This window comes from Apis laboriosa, unplaced genomic scaffold (genome assembly GCF_014066325.1).
Source record: "Apis laboriosa isolate Shangri-la unplaced genomic scaffold, ASM1406632v1 scaffold43_cov150, whole genome shotgun sequence".
NCBI lineage: Eukaryota > Metazoa > Arthropoda > Insecta > Hymenoptera > Apidae > Apis > Apis laboriosa.
The window spans coordinates 582,151-604,771 of record NW_025223292.1 but is presented as its reverse complement, the minus strand read 5'-3'; the positions used below and the strand labels follow the sequence as shown (position 1 = coordinate 604,771).

The 22,621-nt window shown below is 35.0% G+C and overlaps 2 protein-coding genes and 1 long non-coding RNA gene across 5 annotated transcripts in view; 2 read left to right on the top strand and 1 right to left on the bottom strand.

The window, feature by feature from the left end:
* The window catches only part of LOC122716249, a 47,177-nt gene extending 29,969 nt beyond the window's left edge, over positions 1–17,208 (top strand). The window contains exons 2-4 of one of the 2 annotated variants that reach the window (XM_043939149.1): positions 14,756–15,735; positions 15,823–16,338; positions 16,668–17,208. In XM_043939149.1, the coding sequence (XP_043795084.1) occupies positions 14,756–15,735; positions 15,823–16,338; positions 16,668–17,024 (1,853 nt within the window). In that variant the 3' untranslated portion in view covers positions 17,025–17,208. Of the gene's footprint in view, positions 1–14,755; positions 16,339–16,667 lie in introns of both variants that reach the window. The other variant, XM_043939148.1, reaches the window with a different exon arrangement.
* Positions 1–19,429, bottom strand: part of LOC122716248 (RING finger protein 17) — a 216,587-nt gene extending 197,158 nt beyond the window's left edge. The window contains exons 1-5 of one of the 2 annotated variants that reach the window (XM_043939145.1): positions 19,173–19,429; positions 18,527–18,796; positions 18,368–18,450; positions 17,998–18,201; positions 17,826–17,906 (exon numbers count right to left, since the gene is read on the bottom strand). In XM_043939145.1, the coding sequence (XP_043795080.1) occupies positions 17,826–17,906; positions 17,998–18,201; positions 18,368–18,450; positions 18,527–18,796; positions 19,173–19,281 (747 nt within the window). In that variant the 5' untranslated portion in view covers positions 19,282–19,429. Of the gene's footprint in view, positions 1–17,825; positions 17,907–17,997; positions 18,202–18,367; positions 18,467–18,526; positions 18,797–19,172 lie in introns of those variants that run through there. The other variant, XM_043939146.1, reaches the window with a different exon arrangement.
* A 932-nt stretch (positions 19,430–20,361) lies between these two features.
* On the top strand, positions 20,362–22,114 carry LOC122716252. Its single transcript, XR_006346983.1, has 3 exons — positions 20,362–20,493; positions 20,576–20,820; positions 21,040–22,114. It is a non-coding gene; the product is annotated as an uncharacterized LOC122716252 (long non-coding RNA).
* The last annotated feature ends 507 nt before the right edge of the window (positions 22,115–22,621 follow it).

Here is a 22,621-nt window from a genome sequence, read left to right as displayed (position 1 = left end):
ATTATTATTATTATTATTTTAATGATTTAATTCACTTACATGCATTACGATTATTACCTAAACCAACTTGCTTTAATTTCTAATAATAGTGATTCTATTTTAACAGAATTCAGATATTCCTTTTTATCACATCAACCGATGAAGAATACCGTAATTAAACGATGTGACGAGTTAAACATGTCGCGAGAAAATTCGTGACAATTTAGTCAAGAATTGAAGAAAAAGTGGATAATTACACGGGATAAAACGAAAGTGGTAGCTTGAAAACATTTTTCCAGTTTGCTACACCCTCAAAACTCAACATATTATCCTCAATAGGATTATATCCGGCAATGTTTTTATCCCCGTCTGCTAACCCGAACCATTTGCATCTCGTTTCTCCTATTATGCCAAGCCTGCAAGCAAGCCCCCGTACAAATTTTTCGTTTAATCTTTCTTACCCATACACACATACACACATACACACGAACACGAGTAATATTTTAATTAATCCAATATTATTTCCAGAGAGGAAAACAGTAGTTTTAAGTAAATACAACTTTTCCACATATCCTTAAGATCAACTTTTTCCGACGTAAATTACAGTACAAACTCTCTTTTCTTATGTCACATTTCTCAATATCATTCTCGACAACAAGACGTTTCGTAAGAATAACGATGGAAGAACGATAAAGATATTTTTCCAAGTAAAAGAATCGAAAGAAATTTTCAAACACATGCCATTTCGAATTTTTTTTTAAATATCCACTTCAAGATCCATCGATCCGTTCGACAATATCGTTTAAAATGAAAATCGTGCCATAAAGTCGTCCTTTAATTAAAACTGAGGGGATGTTTTTTTTGCTGGGAACGATTACTGATCGCCGCGCTTCACACCCAAGCATCATCATCCCATCTCTTTCCATCTCCTTCCGATCCATCTCTTGCTCTCCTCCTCCCTTCCGCTCGGTGATCCAGCCACCCTTTTTGGCGCGAGGTCGATTCACCGGCGCGGAAACAAGGGAAATATAAGAGAGAGAGAGAGAGAGAGAAGAGGGGAGGTCGAGTTTTCGATTTCTAAGAGTGGCGCGCACGGCCGATACGATCATTAGCGGAAAGTTGGTGCCGACAGACGTGCAATTTGCATAGGAACCGGAAGCCAATTACGATGGCCGGGTGGAGGAGGGAGCCTTTGACAGTTTATAACGCAATTAGAAAACCCTTGCCCCTCCACCCTCATTCGCTTCATCCAGCCGGAGGGCCGATGCTCGTCCGCCGACAATGTCTTGGTCGGCCTTTTCTTCCAACCGTACCACCAACCGTTTTCTCTCGTCGCGGAAAAAAACAAACGTTCGTTTCCGGTGCTGCGAGAAACCTTCCGTTCCGTTTCGTTTCGAAAATGTCGGCTCGACCGAACTTCCGAGAGGCCTCTATTCCAAGGGAAGGGGAAGGGGCCACCATTGTGCCCGTTACTACCGCGCCTTTATTCCGAATAAGTAACACTCGACATTTCCTTCCCTTTCTCCCTTTATTCTTTTCTTTTCCCTCCTGCCTTTTAATCGTTTACGCGAATGCGGAGAACAAAAGGGAAACGGGAAGAGTTATCTTCGGGTCAGAAATGTGGGCAGGGAGGGAATTTGGATTCTTTAAGAATCGAGGGGGAAAGAAAAAAAAAAGGAAAAAAGGTTTTAGTTTACTCGGATCGTTTCGATTAATAATTCGTAGGTGGAAATTTATTTGAGAACGGCGGGTGGAATGGAATTTGGAAAAAGCTTAACGATATTTATTTTTTTAGAACGCATTCCAATCGATCCTTAAGTTAAGAGCATCGAGTGAAGGGAGCAAAGACAATTCCCGCTACTCCATCCAAGTACTGCTAGTGCAACTACTTGGCTAAGACTGCAGCCAGTTACCAATCCGCAGTTTGTTACGGGGATGTTCGCGAACAGAACAAGGGGGCGACGAGAACCCCTGCGGAGCGGCGGGCTTAGCCGCAATTCGAAACAACGAAAGCTCCGTGTTTTGGCCAATCGATAGTGGCCATAGGGAATCGGCTAACTTAGTTCGCGAAATAACTATCTGTGTATCTCAGAATCGGTTGAAGATTTCTGAAGACACTATCTATTCTATTCTTATCTCAATCCTTATTTTTATGAAAGATAGAAATAAATATAAAAAAATACCTTCGTCATGGACAAACTGTATGACAAATGAAGTACAAGAACATAAAAATATTGGATAAGTGGAAAGAGAATTCTGTAAGAGGGACTGATGAATTTTTGTTCTTAACTCGAGAAATAATGGAAACGAATAATGGTGGAAACGAGGATACTTTTGTTCGTAACTCGAAGGATGTTGGAAACCGAGATGAAGAGAAGAGGCGAGGGAAAAATAGTTATTTGTAACCCGGATGTTCGCGTCCAAGTTCAACTTCCTACGACCGTATCGTAGACTGGTTCTGGAAGATCGTAACGAGAGAGGACAGGCCGTCGTCGCGTTTGTAATTTCAACAGAGAAGACAGTATTCAACGTCTTCTCGGTGTCGAGTGGGAAACTGTTCGTTTCGAGTGCAAGAAGTTTCGCGTGAAATGTCGCTAGGCTACCGATACACAAACTTCGTGAACGCTTCTTTCAGCCGTGTATATATATATATATGAATGCATGGGTTGAACACCGTTGGGAACCGTGCCTTTCTTGCCTTTGTATTGCCTTACGAGAAACTCGATTATCAAACGAAGACGCTGCAAGGATTAATGCAAATAAGCTTGAGCGCTTGATGAATTCGGTTCGAGAACTCGGTTGTTTGAATAGATTAATTCCGCTTATCATGATTCGATTCGTGTAATTTTCAAAGTTGTAAAATAAGTTTTCACGAACAATGTATTTTTCTGTCGTAATAAATGAGTTTTATCAATTGAAATTTATTGAAAGTTACAATATCTCGATGCATAATTTATGATAAATATTCAAAATATCCAAAGTTTCTGTACACAATGTGATGGAAAATCGAGGAAACAGTGCGCGAACAATGAAAAAAAAGGAATCTCGATACAATTTTTTAAAAAATATATTTAAATGAATAATACTCTTCGCTGAACAATTTCGAAGAATATCAAAATTGCAATAGACAAAATACCTTCGGAGAACTCGGATTCGGTGAAAATGCAACAGCGTTGAGGGAATGGGGGATATGATGTTAACGGAGGAGTAGAAAACCGCTCGCTATTTTTCGTTAAATGAATCGCCATGATAAATTCGCGTGGAATGAAAACGGCTATTTGCCGTAGAACATTTTCATTTAAACTATATATATATATATATACCTGCATACCTCCTCCTACGTGCTCCTTTGAATCGTGCGCAAAATCATCAAAAAAACCGCCTTGAAACGAGGGGGTAAAATATTTAAGGGTTGTACAACTCCGGATACCCCGTTAGTTCCTCCTCTAGGAATATAAAATTTTCGAGGGCGAAGAATCACGCTCGAAAATTCTGGGGCTCGTAATTAACCCCGAACGAAACTTTTTCCACGGTCTGGATGAACGTTTCTAAAGGAAAATGTAAACAGCCTTGGAAGAACTTGGAAGAAAACGAAAATTCGAGGGGAGGAAAATTCGTGTCTGCGCAATTGTGAATAATACTAGTAGTAGTAGTAGTAGTAGTAGTATTGATCAGGATGAAATAATTAAAAAGAACACGCTCGTGCATTCGAAACTTTAATATTGTACGTGAGTCGCATCTGTCCGGAAGTTGGACGCGATATTTCGTTTCGTTATTCGTTATTAAGAGATAAAACGCTACAATTGCCCCTCTCTCCCCTCTTCTCCCTTCTTATACCGTAATATCGTTTTTTATGACACTCGATTAAATTGCAAATAGCCAGCTAACTTGGAACAATTTTTACATGTATCGTTATCCATCTTGAACAAATTTTCGAGATCGTACGAATTATTATGGAAATTAGAAGAGTGATGATTTTATTTTTATAACAAAAAGAAGAAAAGAAGAAAAAGAATTCGTTTATTTAATTTAGATTTCTTGGTGACAACAAATTTGAAAGCTGATATATTTTCAGCTTTTTAAATTTTTGAGAAATTGTATTCCATTCCCGAAAATTTTCGTTAAAAATTAATTAATAATTAACAAAACCATGAAAACTATTATGAAACCAATTAAGAAGAAGAAGATGTTAAATATATTTCAAGGGAAAAGTTTATATTTAATACCAACAATTGTTAAAACGAGAGATGTCAACGATTGAGAAGAACTCTTTACATTCGACCAAATTACATTTCAACAATAAATATATATATATATATACATTTACAGGATATATTGTTTATATAATTCACATGAAATTTTTCTCCAATATTTCCAAAAAATGAAACGTCAATTCAGAAAATCTAAGTCTTCGTTAAAAACAATAACCAAATCACAATGATTTAGAATATTCATTTAATTAACAAGAACAATATTAAATTCTCGATCGAGCTCGAGAATATAAATCGTATTAAACGTTCGAGCATCATTTCCTGCGCGACTATTTTTAATTTCTATCTCTCTCGTACCTTGGTCGATTGTCTCGCCACCTGCCATGGCGATTCCGCCATCCTTTGACGTTGATACTCTTCGCTTCGAGCCATAGAATATGCTTTGAAAGTCATCTCCATATCCCGTTCGTCGAAGAATTCATCCCCTCCCTCTCTCTCTCTCTATCTATCTATCTATCTATCCATCTATCTCTGTGTTGAACGACGACGAGCAACAAGGAATAGTTTGATCACTGTGAAGGGATTAACGAAGAACTGCGTTGCGCCATAATCGAGCAAGTTGCGCCAGGCATCTCTGCCCGAGTAGAGAAGGGGGTTGGAACGTTGGAACGAGAGAAAATAAATTCGGAATATTCTTCGACGAGATTCTTTCGAGGGGTATCTAATCCTTGCGAACTTTTAATGTGATTACGAAAAAATTGCTTGTATTGCTTGTTTATAAAACTTAATACTTTGGAGGAAGAAAGAAAAAAAAATTAATTGTTTCTTGAGTGAAAGGAATGGGGAGGGGAGGAATCGCTTGAATTTTTAATCAATTGATAATTGTGATTTGAATTGATAATAAGAATTTCGAAGGAAGAAAATATATGGAAGATAAAAGATTCGTATTTGAGTTACGGATATTCGCAAAAATATGGCGACTTGCAATTGGAGCTTGGATTTATATTGTGTAAAAATTTAATTTATTAAAAAAAAAAAAAATGAAGAATTCTCTCTATTTCTCTAGATATTATCTAGGATTATCTTGTTTATTCGTTATATTTTTCCACGGGAACTATTTGAGAATAAGTCGGTGAATACCGGGCATTAAAGAAAATTGGATCGAACGAGTATTGCATGGCATGAAAAGATTCATCCCACACCAATTGCCTCGACTTTCCTTATGGCGTGCAATTTTCAAAATTTAGAATCCCGATATGAAACACGAAATGCCGATATATAAGGTAACGTGATTGATGTTTATGTAACCTCATAGAGGTACAAGGTACTTATACTTTCCTTCCTTTTTTCTATTTCTTTTTTGCTTAAGCTTCAAAGAAACAAGTATAAATATTTTGTTTTTTCGTCTACACAAGTAATAATCTCTATTCCAAAACATTTCAAGTTAATTGTGCGTACAATAATAAATATTCTATCTGTAATCTTTTCCATTGAAAAATCTTTCACTTTCATGAAATTTTATTAAAGCGAGAATATTTCTGAAAACAACTGCTATTCGTTGATGAAGACATTAAGATATCGCAAGAAAATCATCAATAGAGTCATTTTTTAATATAAATATCTTCGATTATTACATATTGAAAGAAAAGACAATGCAAAAATATTATTCAAATTGTACTAAAAATTCAGCGTACGACACGTAATCCAAAAAGGTGCACAAAACTGCACTCGTAATTTAATTGAATTGATCAAACGGGCAATTTGCAACGAAAAAGGGGTTGTTAATTTACGCGTGGAATCAACGCGGCAATATCGTGTTCGACGAAACAACAGTGTCGATGATGCCGCAGAGATATAAATGTAAATAGAGAAGAGAAGAGAAGACGCCATTCTTTTTCTTTCTTTTTTTTTTTTTTTTTTTTTTTGCGCATTTTGAATTATTTCAAGATTTTAATCGGCAATTAACGAAACGTTTCATCGCTAATTTTATATTACGTGGAGCCGCGAGGCCAATAAGATCGGGGGCGGATAGAATCGATTTAAATTTACGGAATACCTCGACCGAATAGTTGAAATTATTCGGGCAAATGAACGAGTCGGTTGAAAATTCGAATAATGGGGGCGCATTCGCTCGTCTCGATTATGTATTTCAATAGATCCGATACGATTCCTGCGGATCGTCGTCCCTTCTTCCTTTTCTGAAAAAAANAAAAAAAAAAAAAAAAAAAAAAACCTGTCGACGCGCAAGTTGGCGAATAATTAATTTCGAGTTAAAAGGCACGCCGATGTAAATTGAACACGAAATACACAATGATAAATCTCCGATTGTCGCGCTCGAAAGGAAACGCGATTTTTCCCCCATCCATTCTGCTGCTATTTATTACAATCGATGGTGATCGAAATGGAAGTAAAATAAGGGAGGAGAGAAGCAAGGTGAGTGATAGTTGAAGAGAAAGTGAAAAGTTTTTATCAAATAAAAACGAAGTAAGTTTTGCATTACTTATGAAATCTTGAAAGAAATAAAGATAAAAATATATGATTGAATATCTAATTAATTTGATTCGATGTACTTTTAAACATTTTTGCTCGTGAAAAATGAAGCTAAAGCTGAAAAGCTTGTCGCTTCTTTTCCTCTCCATTACATAAGTAATAAAATCGATCGGGAACTTAGTTAGATTCGAAAGCTGCTCCTTCCGTCCACGTGTTGTTCCGTAGGTCGAACGAGGAAATTAACAGAAGGCAACGTATAATGCTCCTCCAACAACACGATAAAGGAGTAGAGAGGGCGAGCAAATGCACACGTTATTGAGCGTACACCGCCCCGCGTTGTATTAATTTTCGTTTGCCTACCTTTCGTCGTTTAATCGAGGCCGCATTGTGCCACAATCGAGCAGCGCCAGCCAAAATTTTACGATACGACGCGAATTTTTGCCACGTTCGAGGCAACGATTAGAAAGTTTGCCTTGTTGTTACATTAATTGTTAATGTTCTCGTTCTCGGTTTAACAGAGGAAAGGAAATTTTACGTTTTGATAGCAGAGAAATTCAGGATACGTTTTAATAACTCCTGATAATAATTGGGAGTGTCCTTAATGATAAAAATAATAATTTAATAAATAATTTAAAATCTATCGTATCAATTTTTAGAGTTTTCTTAAATACAATTTTCTCTTGAAGGAAATTTAGAAAATGTTTTAAAAATTATATATATACTCGATTCAAAATTTAATTTTTCTACAATTAAATAACTAAACTCATCTACTCGTCCCGGCGCCCCTTCCTCAAATTTCATAAACCGTCCACTTAAATTAAAGTTAGCTCGAGCAAAAATTCAAACAACATCATCGTACGAAGAAATTTCATTTTCAGAATAAATAACCCTGCATTGCCACCCCCCTCCCCATTTCCGAATTTCGCCGTACTCGAGCATCTGAACGCTCGTTTTCCAGGGGATGATCCTCGTATCGAAATTCGCCATCTTCGAAATTGTCAAAGAAATTAACTCGTTTGCGTCCAATGACCATTAACGGCTCGGCCAAATCCCTTGTTCAACGGCCCCTACTATTTCATTACCCTCCTCCCCCAAGCTTGCTGCAACAACTGTGGAAGAACTGGAACAACCCTTAGGAAACATATTCGCGAGATCGTTGGATCTAATTTCCCCTTAAGGTCTTGTAACGCCCTGTGGGTTACAAGATACACGAATGATCCAGGATACTCGAGGATGACTCGAGCTGTGAGAATGAACATCGTTACGTGGCTCGTTTTCCGGTTTTAATTAAATGGGAAAGGGAGACGTGGCTGTTTCTTGGAAGATGAGACTTGGTCAATTGAACCAAGAACGCGTTTTCCCAATTGCTGAGAATGTAGTAGTATTATAATTAATGAAGGGATCAATTTCGATGTCTCTTCTGAAGCATTGATTTTCGACGCAAGATTTTTTATTATCGAGTTGCCAATAAAATTGAACGACCAAGAAATTAATAAAGTAAAATGCGAAATTTCAAATTTTTCAATGAATGTGGCCGAAGAAGAAATCGATTGATTGAAATATTGCGCTCTTTGGATATTTTATGTTCCATAAATTCAAATTTTGCATGAATAAATATCCATGCAAATAGAAATTTTCTTGTTTTATTACTATTAATATTATTATTACTATTATATTATATACTATTACTATTATTATTATTACTATTACTATTATTAATATTTTATTATTGTTTTATTACGAAATATGGTGTGGTGCAGAAGTTGTAATTTTTTAATCAAATAGAATCAGAGAAGGAAAGAAGGCTTCGCCTAATTTTTTACAATTTTGACATCATAATTTAAATAATATAGAAATCGAATTTACGAAGATTATAGAAAATGTAATTATGGAGGAATCTTTATCTTTCTGCATAGATACTTTTTACCAATTCCTTACAGTTAAAACGATGGATATAAAAATTTTTTCCTTTCTCTTCGTAACCAGGGATTAATTATAACGTTCGACATATCGATAAATCCCACGAGAAATTTTATTCGAGAAGCAAGGAAACGAGCGAAGAATTTTTTACAAGATGTTGAAAATCGAATACGTTAATCCGTTTGATATTTTCAAGAATTGGAATTCGAGGCTTCCATAATAAGATACTTTTTGCAAGAACAAAGTTGCAACAGATTTTATGCAACACCCTTGCACGATTACATATACAGTTTAAAACTTCCTGTTAAAATGAGTTTATAGCTGTAACAGCGTGGAATTCAAACGGATATTTTCACAACTGTAATGGAAGAAAATCTCTGCTAATTTGAATTCAACTTGCATAAAGTAATTTGACTACACGTCGTTGTTAGTTCATACATTCCTTCCAATCCATCGTGAAACTGTTCTAAGAATTAACTTTAACCAAATTTAAACGGTCTGAATCTCGAAAAGAAAGGAAAAAAATATATATATATATATATATGGAATAAATCGCAAAACAACAACAACGGTTGATAAACTTTTCATTAAAACAATTCGTTCTACCGCAATCGCAACACGCGAAATACCGATCCGCTTTAAATTCATTATCGATGTTTCAAACTATTCTTTGGCCGTACAAACAATTTTGGCCAAATTGAATCAACCGTGCCAGAAATATTTCGAATGCACATTACGAAGGATGTCTTTTCCTTTCTGGAATTATACATAAAAATCTTCTACGTATAATTCAAAAATTTTGTCTTTAAAATGAATAAGATGAATAAAATTTCTGAATTAATTCCCAAGGATACTACTAAGCTGAAGATGCTAATTACTATTAACCTAATATCTTTTAAACAAGATAACATTTTTCTTCGATATTAAATCTTTTCTCGAATCTACAATTCTTATTCGAATACAATGCTAATAATTTCCAAACAATCGTTAAAAAAAACCTGTTAAAAACCTAATAATTCGAAAATTCCTTCTTGAAAAGAATTTCGTTAAAAAAATGTCAATCTGTGCGCGCCAAAAAAAAAAAAAACAAACTTACATTAATTATTCTACAAACTTATATTAATTTCTCAGGGACAAAGATCCCCCGAACGGCCTTGAAAAGACGAGTGGTGAATCCACAAAAGAGGGAGGAAGAGGGGAGGACAACAATCATCAACAATTATCGATACTCTGGATTACAGGAACGATCATCATCGTTAAAAACCTCATTTATCCGGGGTTAATCGCTTTACTCGATGCCCGCCTTTTTTTCGATACGCCCAATTCACGAAATTTTAAATGGAGGGCTTTTAATAACGCGCAATTATAAAGCGTTATTCCTCTCGTATCTTGGCACGATACGATTCGCGCGCATATATATGTACACCGGAAAGGAAAAACGAAAATACCTAGGCCGTGTGCAACCGTAACGAAGGTAATTACATGCACGCGATGCGAAAGCGAAAGGGTCATTACACGCCCACTCGACGAGGCAAAATACGGTTTACAATCCGACCCTTCCTCTCTCTCCCTCCTCTCCCCTCTTTTTCTTTTTTCCTTTCAGAGAGAACTTTTATTTATCAGAGGATACGCCAGGGACGGATTCGCTGAATTTTCGAGAGAATTGTTTTCGCCGTTTCGGGGGTTGTTTGTAATTTGATGAAGTTGGAAGGGAAGGGAGAGGAAGAAAGGGAATTTCGTTTCGAAATCACGTACGAGAAATTGTTGATCCTCATCGAGAAAATTAAAATATGAGTAACAGTTTACAATCACTTTTGAGATTTACGACATCTATCTAACGATTATTAAAACGCTTGCCAAAATAAGAAAAAGAAAAAAAGTAACTCGAATTAAAGAGATAAGAGGTAAGAGATAACAAAGTTATGAACGAAGATTTATTTATTTATTAGAGTCCTCCAGGAGAAGACGTTAGCTTTAATTATTTTTCCTAATCGTTCAAGATCCGCGATGGGAAAAAGGGAAACGATTCGAAAGATGGATACACAGAGAGTATACGTGTGAGTTCAAATTCCGTTTGCATCCACTTCGCAGTTGTCACGCAATGAAACCCGAATTCGTCACGATTCCGGGTCACGTGCGTTCGAAATAACGTAATCCGGGAGACCAATAGCCGCCAATTAATATTCCGTATCGAGATATCGATGAATCGGGGACCGACATTGCCAGACACGTCGGTTTCCCGTGTCGACGGCCCTCCGCAAACAATATGTTGCGCAAACGTAGAAATCCAGCCCCGATCGAATGGGGAGTCGTTTGTGCAACGAAAAGAGAGACACAGGCGGCTAATCAATCCGTGGAGAACCCGATCGAAATCGATAATTTGTTACTTTCAATTGCGGAGGAGAGGAGGAGGGATTGGTTGGCATGTCGCGTTCAAAATTTTGCAACCTCGTTCGAACGTTTTGTCCGGAGGCAGGGATTTTTCTGGGATATGAATTTCGATGAGAGTTAGAAAGGGATTGAAGAGAGAATGTGTGATACAAGTTTGATTGATATCGATATTAAAAATATAAAATCTTCTTTTATTGAAAATATTTCCTTCGATCTTTCTACGAGGTATTTTTGGAAATTTTAAACGATAATTCTATTCCCCTTACTTATTTACAATTAATTTTTAATTCTTCGTTTTAATTAAATTAAGAGAAAATTTCCCAAAAGCTCCTTCAATTCTTGGAAAATTTCAACAACAGCACTTAATTCTGCCCCTATAAAAGTAAATAAATAACGGCACAAAACGCGTCACCAAGTTTTCAAACGAACGACAGAGAGAAGCGAAGAATCGAGATCCACCGATGAAATGTATTTCGCGATTTATTATATAGAAGCTACAATTGAAAATAATAAAAAAAAAAAGAGAGAGAAAAGCAAAAATTTCATTCGACAATCGTCGCGTCGCTTGTCCATTCTGTCTTGTTCGCGGTTCGAGGATATGAAATAAACAAAAATTCATCGATAGCCAGGCCGGAGGTAATACAAGGCAATCGTTACAATCGTAATTCAGAGACGCGCGAGCAGAATAGGGAACAACTGGTACGAACAATTGATATCGCCTATGGAAAACAGGATAACGTATATTCTCAATTTCGCCGCCCGGCCAAAATTACTGCGACCGTAGTTTTATTTATTGTCAGCGGCAGAAGACGAAGGGCCGTGTCATAAACCGATACCGAACGAGATAAATCCTCGTATCTCATTTCGTGGAAAACGAAAATTCTTTAAGTGGAAAAATTAATCTTGTTTGTAAATTTTGCTTGCAAACTCGAGAACTAAAAAATTCCCTTTTTTTTTTTTGAGAAAGATTGGAGATTTGAAGAGAAAAAAATAAAAAAATCATTTTACGTAAATATGTTAAATAATTTAACGATGGAATGATTTGATTGAAAAATATTAAAAAAAAAAAAAATAGATAAAGTTAACGATAAAAAATAACAGATTGAAGGAAAATTATCGATTAATTGATATTATAGAATATTTTTATAAGCATGTAATATTTTATAGATAAAAATATTGGATCGAAATAGCCGTTTAAAATGTCTTGTATCGAGTAAATTTCCACTGTTTGAAATTTATATCGTTTCAAATGGAAGAATTTAATTCGAAATTCGAACAACTCGAAGATTGAACAACCGGTCTCCTGGAACGGATTGTGTTTGAATTTCGAGGGTCTACTGTACTTGCCTTTCCCGCTGGAAATATTACGCGAGCGTGATTCCCGTGGATCGAGTAAATTAATATTTGCCACTGTTTGAATGAAACGGTGGAGAAAAAAACGAGGTCGAAGAGAGAGAGAGGGAGAAATAGAGAGGGAAATTGCGAGAATAAGGTAATGATAAAAAATTGAACAGCTGTGGGAAACGGGTTTATCATAACCAGTTATATGATTAACACTTGAATGTAAATTTTTAAAAAGTTCGAATATATGGAATATATTTATATTAATTTGACAAATAATTCCACCTAAGTATCTTCTCATCCACGTGGTTTCTAAAATACCATCAAACTTTTCCTCTCTCTCTCTCTCTAACTTTTAACTAACGTGAAATTTCACGTTCTTTCAAATTTATCATAAAAAAGAAATATGTTCCATCGAGGATAAATCTTCCTAAATCTAGATCCCAAACGATCTGATCAAATCTAGAAAAAAGAAGAAAAGAAAAAGAGAACAGCCATCCGTCCACCAAAACACGGGAGGGAAAAACAACCTCGAAACAATCCGAAACCGAGATGTATTCTAAACATTTCTCGAGAAAACAAGGGAAAAAACGAGATTTCCTCTCGAGTGGGTGGAAACGCGAGTGTAAACACCGCCTTAAACAAGCTGTCCAGAATCGAATTCTCGCGAGAAAAGGTTGAAACCGCGAGAGAGCGTGGAGTGTCCACTTAGCCCGAAGGATCGCGCGCATCTTTATGCAGATGGACACGGGCGCTTTGTAAATTTTCGGGACGAGCACCTCTTTAGAGAGAAACTGGATGGGCGTGTTGTTGGCCTCGTGGCAACACGCGCTTTGCGGATTTTTCAATCACGTTTCCGTACTGACAGAATTAATAAAGCGAGAACGAGAGAGAGAGAGAGAGAGTTTCCAGACTCATTTCATGCAGAATCGAATTGGATTTCCAGGTCGAGTGTGTATCCGCCCGTAACAGAGAGACACGGTCGCGTCCCTTTGATGTGCGCCACGACCTCTCGCTCTCTCCCTTTGTCTCTATCTCCTGGCCGCGATAAAACGATAGCATCTCGTCTCTCGTTACTTCGTTACATCGCCAACCGAATAATCGGTTTATAAAAATCTTCTCCCCACGGGGGAGAAATCTCTATTACGCGCGTTAATAAGCGCGTTGAAAAATTCGAAAACGCGACAAACCCCGAATAGATTTGATCCAATGGAAACGTTACAAATTTTATTTTAATTAAACTAAAGGAAATTTTGTTTCAGATAATTTCAATTCGCAATTATATACGTATCATTCGATGAAGGAGGAAAATCTTAAATTAGAATAATATGTCCAACACTTGTCGAAAAGTTAATTGACAAATCGATCAAAATCTTAAAATCTTATCATAAAATCAACGGCAACATTTTCTACCCTCTCTATCCATATAGTTAATAATAGAAAATATATTTAATAAAAATATAGTTAATAATAGAATATATATTTAATATATATAGAAAATATATTTAATAAAAATATAGTTAATAATAGAAAAAAAAACGAATCACGAATGAAAAAATAAAAGGAGAAGCATAATTGGTTGCTAAACACGGTATAAAATTGGGGAAAATCGATCGAGCAAAGTTCATTTCCCGAAATCCGATGAAACCACGTCTATCGCAACACCCGAAAGATCGAGCCGTCCTGTACGATCGAGCAAGACGGGGAGGGAGTTAACCGTAGTTGTACACGCGTAGGGTCGAGGGTTGAGCTCAGTTGGCCGAGGATTGGTACGTTTTTAGTGGTTGCACCGCTCGAACGTGCCAGAGCGAATATATCCTCCGCGAGTGCATACATACACAAGCGTATGCTGAAATAGATAGACCAGTGAATTCGCTCGTGATTTTGAACGCGTGTGAGTGTGCATACACGCGGGGATAGCCTTTATATTCTTGCTATCCCGGTGCAAAAGCGCCGGCTCTCCGAATATTTTCCTCCTAATTTAATTTCAACCAGTGGCGAAGTGCGGCACACGCGGCATTACTTCGCACGTAGCCACGAGGGAGGGGAGGGGACGAGATTGAGATTGAGAGGAAAGGAAAGAAGTAAGCGATACATAACGTTGGTGACTTTTTAAAAGATCGAGTATATGAAAGGTATCATCACGATACCTTCTTTTATTTGCCTTGTCTTTCCTCTTTAGATGCTCCTTTCTTATTTTTCGTCAGAAGGTAGTAATTAGAGCATAACGATCGAGAGATAACTTGTTTCGCGTAGTCTTGTAATTCTTCTCGAATTTTTAAATTATTGAATTAATTCAGACGTGACTTAGATGTTAATTTGAATGTTTTTTTTTTCTTTTGAATCGCGAGAAGATGAAAATACGCTAGATTTTGCAGCTAATTTTAAGAGAAAGAAGCCAATTTACGATTTACTTGTTTCAGTGTTATCCACAGCGAGGAACGCGGCACCTTCCGATTCAAACTCGACGAGGATCGTAACAGACGAGGAAGATGACGAATCGTCGTCGAATATCACGCTGGAAGAGTTCAAGGAGGAGTTCAAAGAAAGGTACAGAAGACTGATACCCTACATGACATTCTACGTGGCCCACAACTTCGTAAACGACCGTCAACCACCGATCTCACAAGGAGCATCCGCGAATGACGCGCAACAAGTTATCCCCCTGGTGAGAAAAAATCAACAGGCGAATCCGCAATTCGCCAGGGCGTACACGGGGCCACGAAGGGAGAATAATTATCGCGCGAGCGCGCGGAATCAAGAGAAGTTCGTCCCATCGGTTCAATACGACCCGAGAAACGTGGGGGTCGACAACGATTACTTCACGCCCGTCAGATACAACTCGGAGAAGATCAATTACGAATACGAGTCGACGCCGTATCAGGATCAAAAAATAGCGTATCCTGAAATACCGACGGTAACCAACGCTCAGAACTCCCGGAAGGAGAACAGATACTATGGAAACGCGAGACCGTTGCGACCTTACACCTCCAACGGCAGGGAACACCCGACCAGGAAGCAACCGAGCAAACCTGTCCACGGTGGTGATCTTCGGGATGACTACGTTCTGGATTATAACAACGTGAGAGCAACGGGTAGCAACGCCCCTATTAATTATCCAATCAAGGATTTCCAAGATCATCGCCAAGTTCCTGTCTACCCAAACACGTTGGAACTGATACCTGGATTGAAGCAACCGTCGTTGCTCCCTCAATTGCCACGAAATCCTAACGTGAATCTCGAGCAGATAATGGAGAGCTTCCAATTGAGCGAACGTTTGCCAGAATCGTTGAACAACGACAATATAGATAATAGCTTGAGGACGTTGGTCGAGATACTGAATATTCTGCACAACACGAAGAAAGAAGAATTCCCCCAGATACAGGCGCCTCCTCTAACGCAGGTAGTAGCGGCAAGGGTGCCGCAGAAGCCAGCGGCCAAAGTACGGCCGCATACGAGGCCGAAAGTGATAACGGAGTCGAGATTTCAGGCTACGCCCAATCCGATATACCTGACCGACGACCCTGAACGATACAAGGCAACCTCGTACGAGGAAGAAGGGAGACCGAAAGGATCGCCTCGACCGGGTTACAACGCGAACAGTTTGACGAAGAACGTGATCGAATATTATATCCCCGTGGTGCAAGAGATACCGACCAGATACAAAGAGACATTCCTACCTACGATCAGACCGCAGCCTGATGAGCCTCCTATCGATCATTCTTACGCGATCACGGAAGACGTAAGGGAGGATATATTGCAGAAAGAACAATTTCCCTTGCCGTATCTTACCACGGAGAGCCCGACGCTTTACACTTATCACACGGAGCCCGACAAGGTTTCGACCTCGAAGCAAACTGTTCCACAGACAAGATTGAAGTATGGGGCTACACGAGGAAAGGCTAATGTGGATTATCCAGCTTATTCCAGTATACCGCGTACGAATTTTAGTTGCAAGGAACAACGGTATAAAGGATTCTTTGGCGATCCAGAGACCGGATGCCAGGTAATGTTTCAGTGTTTCCCGATTTGTTGATGCGAAGATATCTCGGAAAAGGAGAAGGTAACAACGATTCCAAGTAAAGAAACTTATCAATCATTCTTTTAAATAGAATGTTTATAGATGAGGAGATAGGTAAGAGGATTACCAATTCGGGGAACGCTGTATTTTCTTTTTTTTTTTTTTCCCTTCTCTCTCTCTCTCTCTCTTTTTCTGATTAAACATGGTAAACATAGAACTATTCCTAATGTAAAAATATATAAATATAAATCGAAACAAAAACTTTTAAACCTATTCCGAAAACTCGTGTAATAATGATAATGTTGTTCTTTCAGGTATGGCATTATTGTGATCTTAACGGTGGTAAATCATCGTTTTTATGCCCGAATGGTACGATATTCAGTCAAGTGGCGTTGACGTGTGACTGGTGGTTCAATGTTAAATGCGAAACTACGACTCAATTGTACGTGTTAAATGAACGACTTTACAAGTATATACTGCCGATAATGCCAAAATTTCCGGAGGATTTCACCGGTCCAGAGGTAGATCGGTATTTGGAAATCAAGTTTAAGGAAATGGAAGCGAAATTGAAAGAGAAAAAGTTGAAGAAGCAGCAGGAAGAGAAAGAAAAAGAGAAAGAGAAAGAAAAAGAAAAGCTCAAGGATAAGCAACAAGAGAAAAAAAATGATTGATACAACTAATTTATAATTATTTTAGTTTGTTAAATTATTGTAATTTTGCTGGTTTAAATCTAGCATGCATTTACCGTATCTTTGTTGCCATTATTTGTTATAAATAGCAACGAATGATTATAGGTTGTGTCACTTAAATATCTTCGGATGTGAAGAAATTTTGTGAAACTTAAAAATGTGCAATATTTTTGTTATATATTTATGTGTGATTTTCTTTTTATATATATATATATATTTTTTTTTTAGAGTATAAGAAAAATTTTTTTATAAGATCTCTACTGATGAAGAAATCAAATTATTTTATCACGATGAAATATTTAAATGTTATATCTAATTATTCAAGCCCTTAAAACAATTATAAATGCGAACGAACACGGATAATCGATAATGTCAATAAGTATTTCTCTTTCCCCTCTAGTCATATTTGTACAGTGTAGTTATTTATAACAAGATTTAATATACTTTATAGAAAATTATAACATGCATTTCAAAGAATATTGCTCTTTAATTTGTTAAATATAACATATTCAATGATAAACAAATATATAACAAATTAATTTAGAAAAATTTTCCCCCCTTTTAAGAAAAAAATTTCTATAATTAAAATTATATATTGTGATAAATTAATTCTTAAAGTTTATATTTATATTCAATATTATATCGTAAATATAAAATAAAATTATTTATTTATCATTTAATATGGATAATTTCTTATGACACATGCAACATAATTTCTAATAATTTTTTCAAATATCTAGTAACTTTTTGATTAAAACATACAGAAAATTAGTTCAAACTTACCTTTTGCGCCTGTTGAATTCTCTTGAAGTTCTCGGACACGTCATCAAAGATTTTATAGAATTCTTCCAGCATTTCTTCATTCTGATAAATATTAAAATAAAAACATATTATTTCTTTAAAATGTATTGATAAATAATTAAATCATATTATATCATATTTATATAATACAAACCTTCTTAAGTAATGGTTGATAAATATGTGTTTTGTGCGATCGTAGCATACAATGTGAACAACCCGATATATCACAATTTTGGCAATAATATCCTACTGGTTCATTACACCGTTCTGAACACGTATTTCTTATAGTAAAAGAATTTTCATTATTGTCTTCTGTTAACATTATTTTTGTATGATTTTGTAATGCTTTCCCATGAATCTAACAAAAAATATAAATCCAAATATTTATTTAAGATATAGTTTGTATATTATTTTATATCATATAATGTCATTTCTTCTGAATTTATAAATATATAATAATATATTCCAACAAAAGCAAATAATAATATATTAAGAAAATCATAATTATTTACTAAATAATATACCTTTGTATAACAAATATTGCAAAAAAGAACAACGCATTGTAGACATTTTATAGTTGCTTGAATTCCACATTCATAACACAATCCTGGAAATAAGACATACTTTATTTTAATTTAAAATATGATTTAAAATAATTTATCATCTTTTAATAAGATACACACCTTTTATGCACTGTTGCTTTGATTTAGAAGTAGATAATTTAGAAAAAGAAATATCTAAATCATCGGTAATAATTGGTCGATTATGCGACATGACCATTAATCCTAATGTATATATATGTAAAGATAATGAAAGTATATGATCATTTTCACATTGTGAAACTACATTACATAGAGGACAAGGTTTATTAACAAATAATTTCATACACTTGTCACATATTGTATGTCCACAATCTAATAATAAAGGAATAACACCACGTAAAGGAACAAATTCTGAAACAAACAAAATAAACAAGCTTTTTCAATATTTTTTTAAATTATATTTTGCAAATAAATATTTATAATGATATTTACATATATATTAAGAATATCAATCTCTTATTATTCTAACCTTTAAAATAATATTCATACCATTAATATTTATAAAGAAAAGCAACGTGCAAGATAATGTTGCATATATATTTATTACTAAAATATTACTAATTGGTACGTATATTTATAAAAATACACAAATAAATTTTCGCAAAACAATTATTATAATAATAAAAAGTTTCAAACAAATGTATTATGTATTATTAACGTATACAAGATATTAATGGATGAAAAAAAAAAAATGCCGGTAAATGTGATTCGAATATTCAATAATTACCTTGAAAAATAAATTGATGTTTGCACTGTATACAATACACGTTTCGAAGTTTTGTAAGTGGAAAATTGTAATTATGAATATACTTGTTGTTTTTGCGTTTAGTTAACATTTTTGTTCACTATAAATTGTTAACTTGTACAATCACCAATTTCGAACACGCACTACACGAATTAACGTATCATTTGAAATTTGCACGCTGCGATATAACACGCGAAAGAATGGGGCGGCACACGTTTGAATTCTAGCCCAGTGCCGGCACAAGATGTTGGCACTTATATATTTCAATATTATTTCAACAATATTTCAATATATATAGTACAAAATATTTATTTATATATATCTGACGGTTTAATTAAAAATTAAATTCTATAGATAGATCATAATCAAAATATTAAATTTCATTTAATTTAATATTATATTTTATACGATTATAAAATAATGCATCATTATGTGCCCTTTCTATGTGTATATATATATATATATAAAATTAAGATTTTTTTGTTAAACAATAATTTAATCTGTGCTATTTTGATTTCACATTAAGATAAAATTAAAATTTCAAATATTATTATCATATTAATACTTAGAAAAAAATTAAATGTAATATAAAAAATTATGAAACTTGTATTATTCAATAACGAACTGAACGATAACTTCAGTGTTATACATTGGAATTCTTTCTTGTTCGAATAAATTCAAAATTCTATATTCCTTCTTTTATATTCACATTTCTTATTTTGTATTAATTACAAATTAATAGCATAATAATAATTATAATGATGTATATATATATATATATATATATATATAAATTATTATATTTATTATAATATTCGAATAAATATTATTTTATATATAAAAATATTACATTTATCTTACCTATATATTCTGCAATTTATAAATATTCGAAAAATATTATCAATCACTTAAATAATCAATCATAATGATTTTAATGAAAAAATCATAAATTTAATAACTCACTTATAAATATTTATTAAAAATAAAATGAAAATAACAATCTTGCGCAGTTTGTCACGAACTTCAATAGTACGTGTGATCGGTAACATCCTAGTGTAAAACCGGTGCAATTGTAGTCACGTGATAACGAATAGCTCACAATTCTCAAGACAGATGCCGTTGCAATCTTGAGAACTGCACAATTTGGCAAAAACATAAAAAGTGAAGTGGATAAACAGCAAAGTTATGTTGAATTCATTGAATTCTAGGTGCGGTCGCGACCAAAGATCCGTTATGATCCCACCTATGCAAACGCTCCAGCGAGTAAGAGGATCGCAAACTATGAACATCACATTTTAACTAGGTATTACTCGTAATTGTAATATTATAAATAGAAACATAATTTACATTCTCCATGATGATTAAATACAAATCTTATATTGCAGTACTATATATGTATATGTCACATGATGGAATGATGTTTTCTTCTATCATTTAAAGAAATATCCAATATTACTGTAAATGTTTATAGCTGCATATATTAGAAATACTTCTTCAGAAATTTACTTATATATATTATTTATATGATAAAGGTCATCGGTTGTATTTAGAAAAGAATATTCAAGTTTATCATTAGAAGAGTAAAAATAGAAAATCAAACTGCAATCTGCTATCTTTTAACATTTGCACGGTAAATATGCAATATTTTTTAAGTATTTAAGATTTTATATAGATACATTTCCATCTATAGATTTTATAATTATGTGAATTATATGTATAATCCATTTAACATAGAATTAAAAATTGAAAAAGTATTGCTTACATTAAATAATAGTCATACAGAATTCATAATACATATTTTAAGTATAACAAAATATGATCAAAATTCATCATTAATTCAAAATTCTAGGTTCAAATTTCAATATACAATGCAACGTTGTTATACTTTAGAAATAATCGCAACAATGTGCATGATTCAAAGTAAAATTATCCAGCTGACTAGACATCCAACTGACAATTATTCGAGTTTTCATCTTTACGTAATCGTCGTGATCGCGCGTGGCCACAAACCATAGGATAGGCGAGGTAAGAAGAAAGAGGAAGCGAGATATCGGATTTAGGCCGCCGTTCCAAACAACAATATATATGTTGTATGTATGTATGTATGTATGTAGAGGTGAAGCGGTCTCTGGACTAGGCAAGCTGAGCGAAAGAGCTGTGGCAAGGTCTAGGCTGGCTAGCATTCAAGGTCGCATGCACAGCGCAAAAGCCCCCGGATCTATCCCCGCTCCAGATTTCTAGCGCCCTTTGCCTCTTCACCTTCTTTGTCGCTCTTACATATGCGTACACACATTTTACTTTCCTCTCTCTTTCCCTCTTTCTCTCACTCCTCTATCGTTTCTCCCTTCTCCTCGGTCAATCGAGTCTCTTCTTGCTCTTTCCTGTAATACACTCTCGCTCCCTCCTGTTCCTCTCATTCCATCCTCCTCCCTCTTTCTCTCAGCCCCTTCCTAATCGCCTGCTATTCCCCTCTCACGCCGCTTTGCCCTTTCCGCGTGCAACATCGATTTACTCATAAAAATTCCCCGCGTTCAACTTTATCACTCGTCTATTACTTCCTGGTCGATGTTCGACGTCTCTCGTTCTCGAATTTATCGTTGTAATAAATGCAACAAAAGCATGATCGATTCGTGGGGTAATTTAGCAGCAATGCCTGACGTTACTTGAATTGCTTATTTACATGTCTTCTCATGCATTTGCATATACATATATACGGAGTAGGCATGTGTATTATTGACACGCGCGACTTGCCAGCTAGGTATAAAGAGGAACAAGGATGTGCTGAGTCTAGTAAAGAAAACGGAATCTCTGACTCGCAGGCGCAAATTCAAACTTGCTTTGTCCCGCAAACTTATATGAATAAAATGGTAACATGGAATGAAAAATAGTTTTTGTGAAATTCTTATTTGAATAAGAATGGTTCGTTTAAAGATACTTGTAATTACACAAAGATCAAATTTAGCATATGATTATAAATATCAAGTAATTCAATTTATACTGTATAACTGTATTATGATTGAATAATTTGAAATGCTTAATGTGAAGTTGTTTATTTGAATATAGAGAAATTCAATGGTTCAATATCAAAAATATTAATATCAAATCTTTAAATTCTTTATAACTATAAATATTGCATATTGCATAATGTTTATTATGATATAATTTAATAGTAGATAACGTTTTATTTATCTATCTTCCCATTTATTTGTCTTTTCCTCTCAAAAGCAGAAAGGAAACTGAGTAGGATGTTGGATATCTCCTCTTTGAGCACGATACACAACTTGTTGAAATTTACTTGTAGTAAACAAAGGGCCAATGTATATTATCATGACAGTACCTTCAAAAATGGAATTTTCATCCATAAGAAACATTATAAGCGAGATGAAGTTTATTGTAACGTATATATCACTTCATTTCAATGTGAATTATTT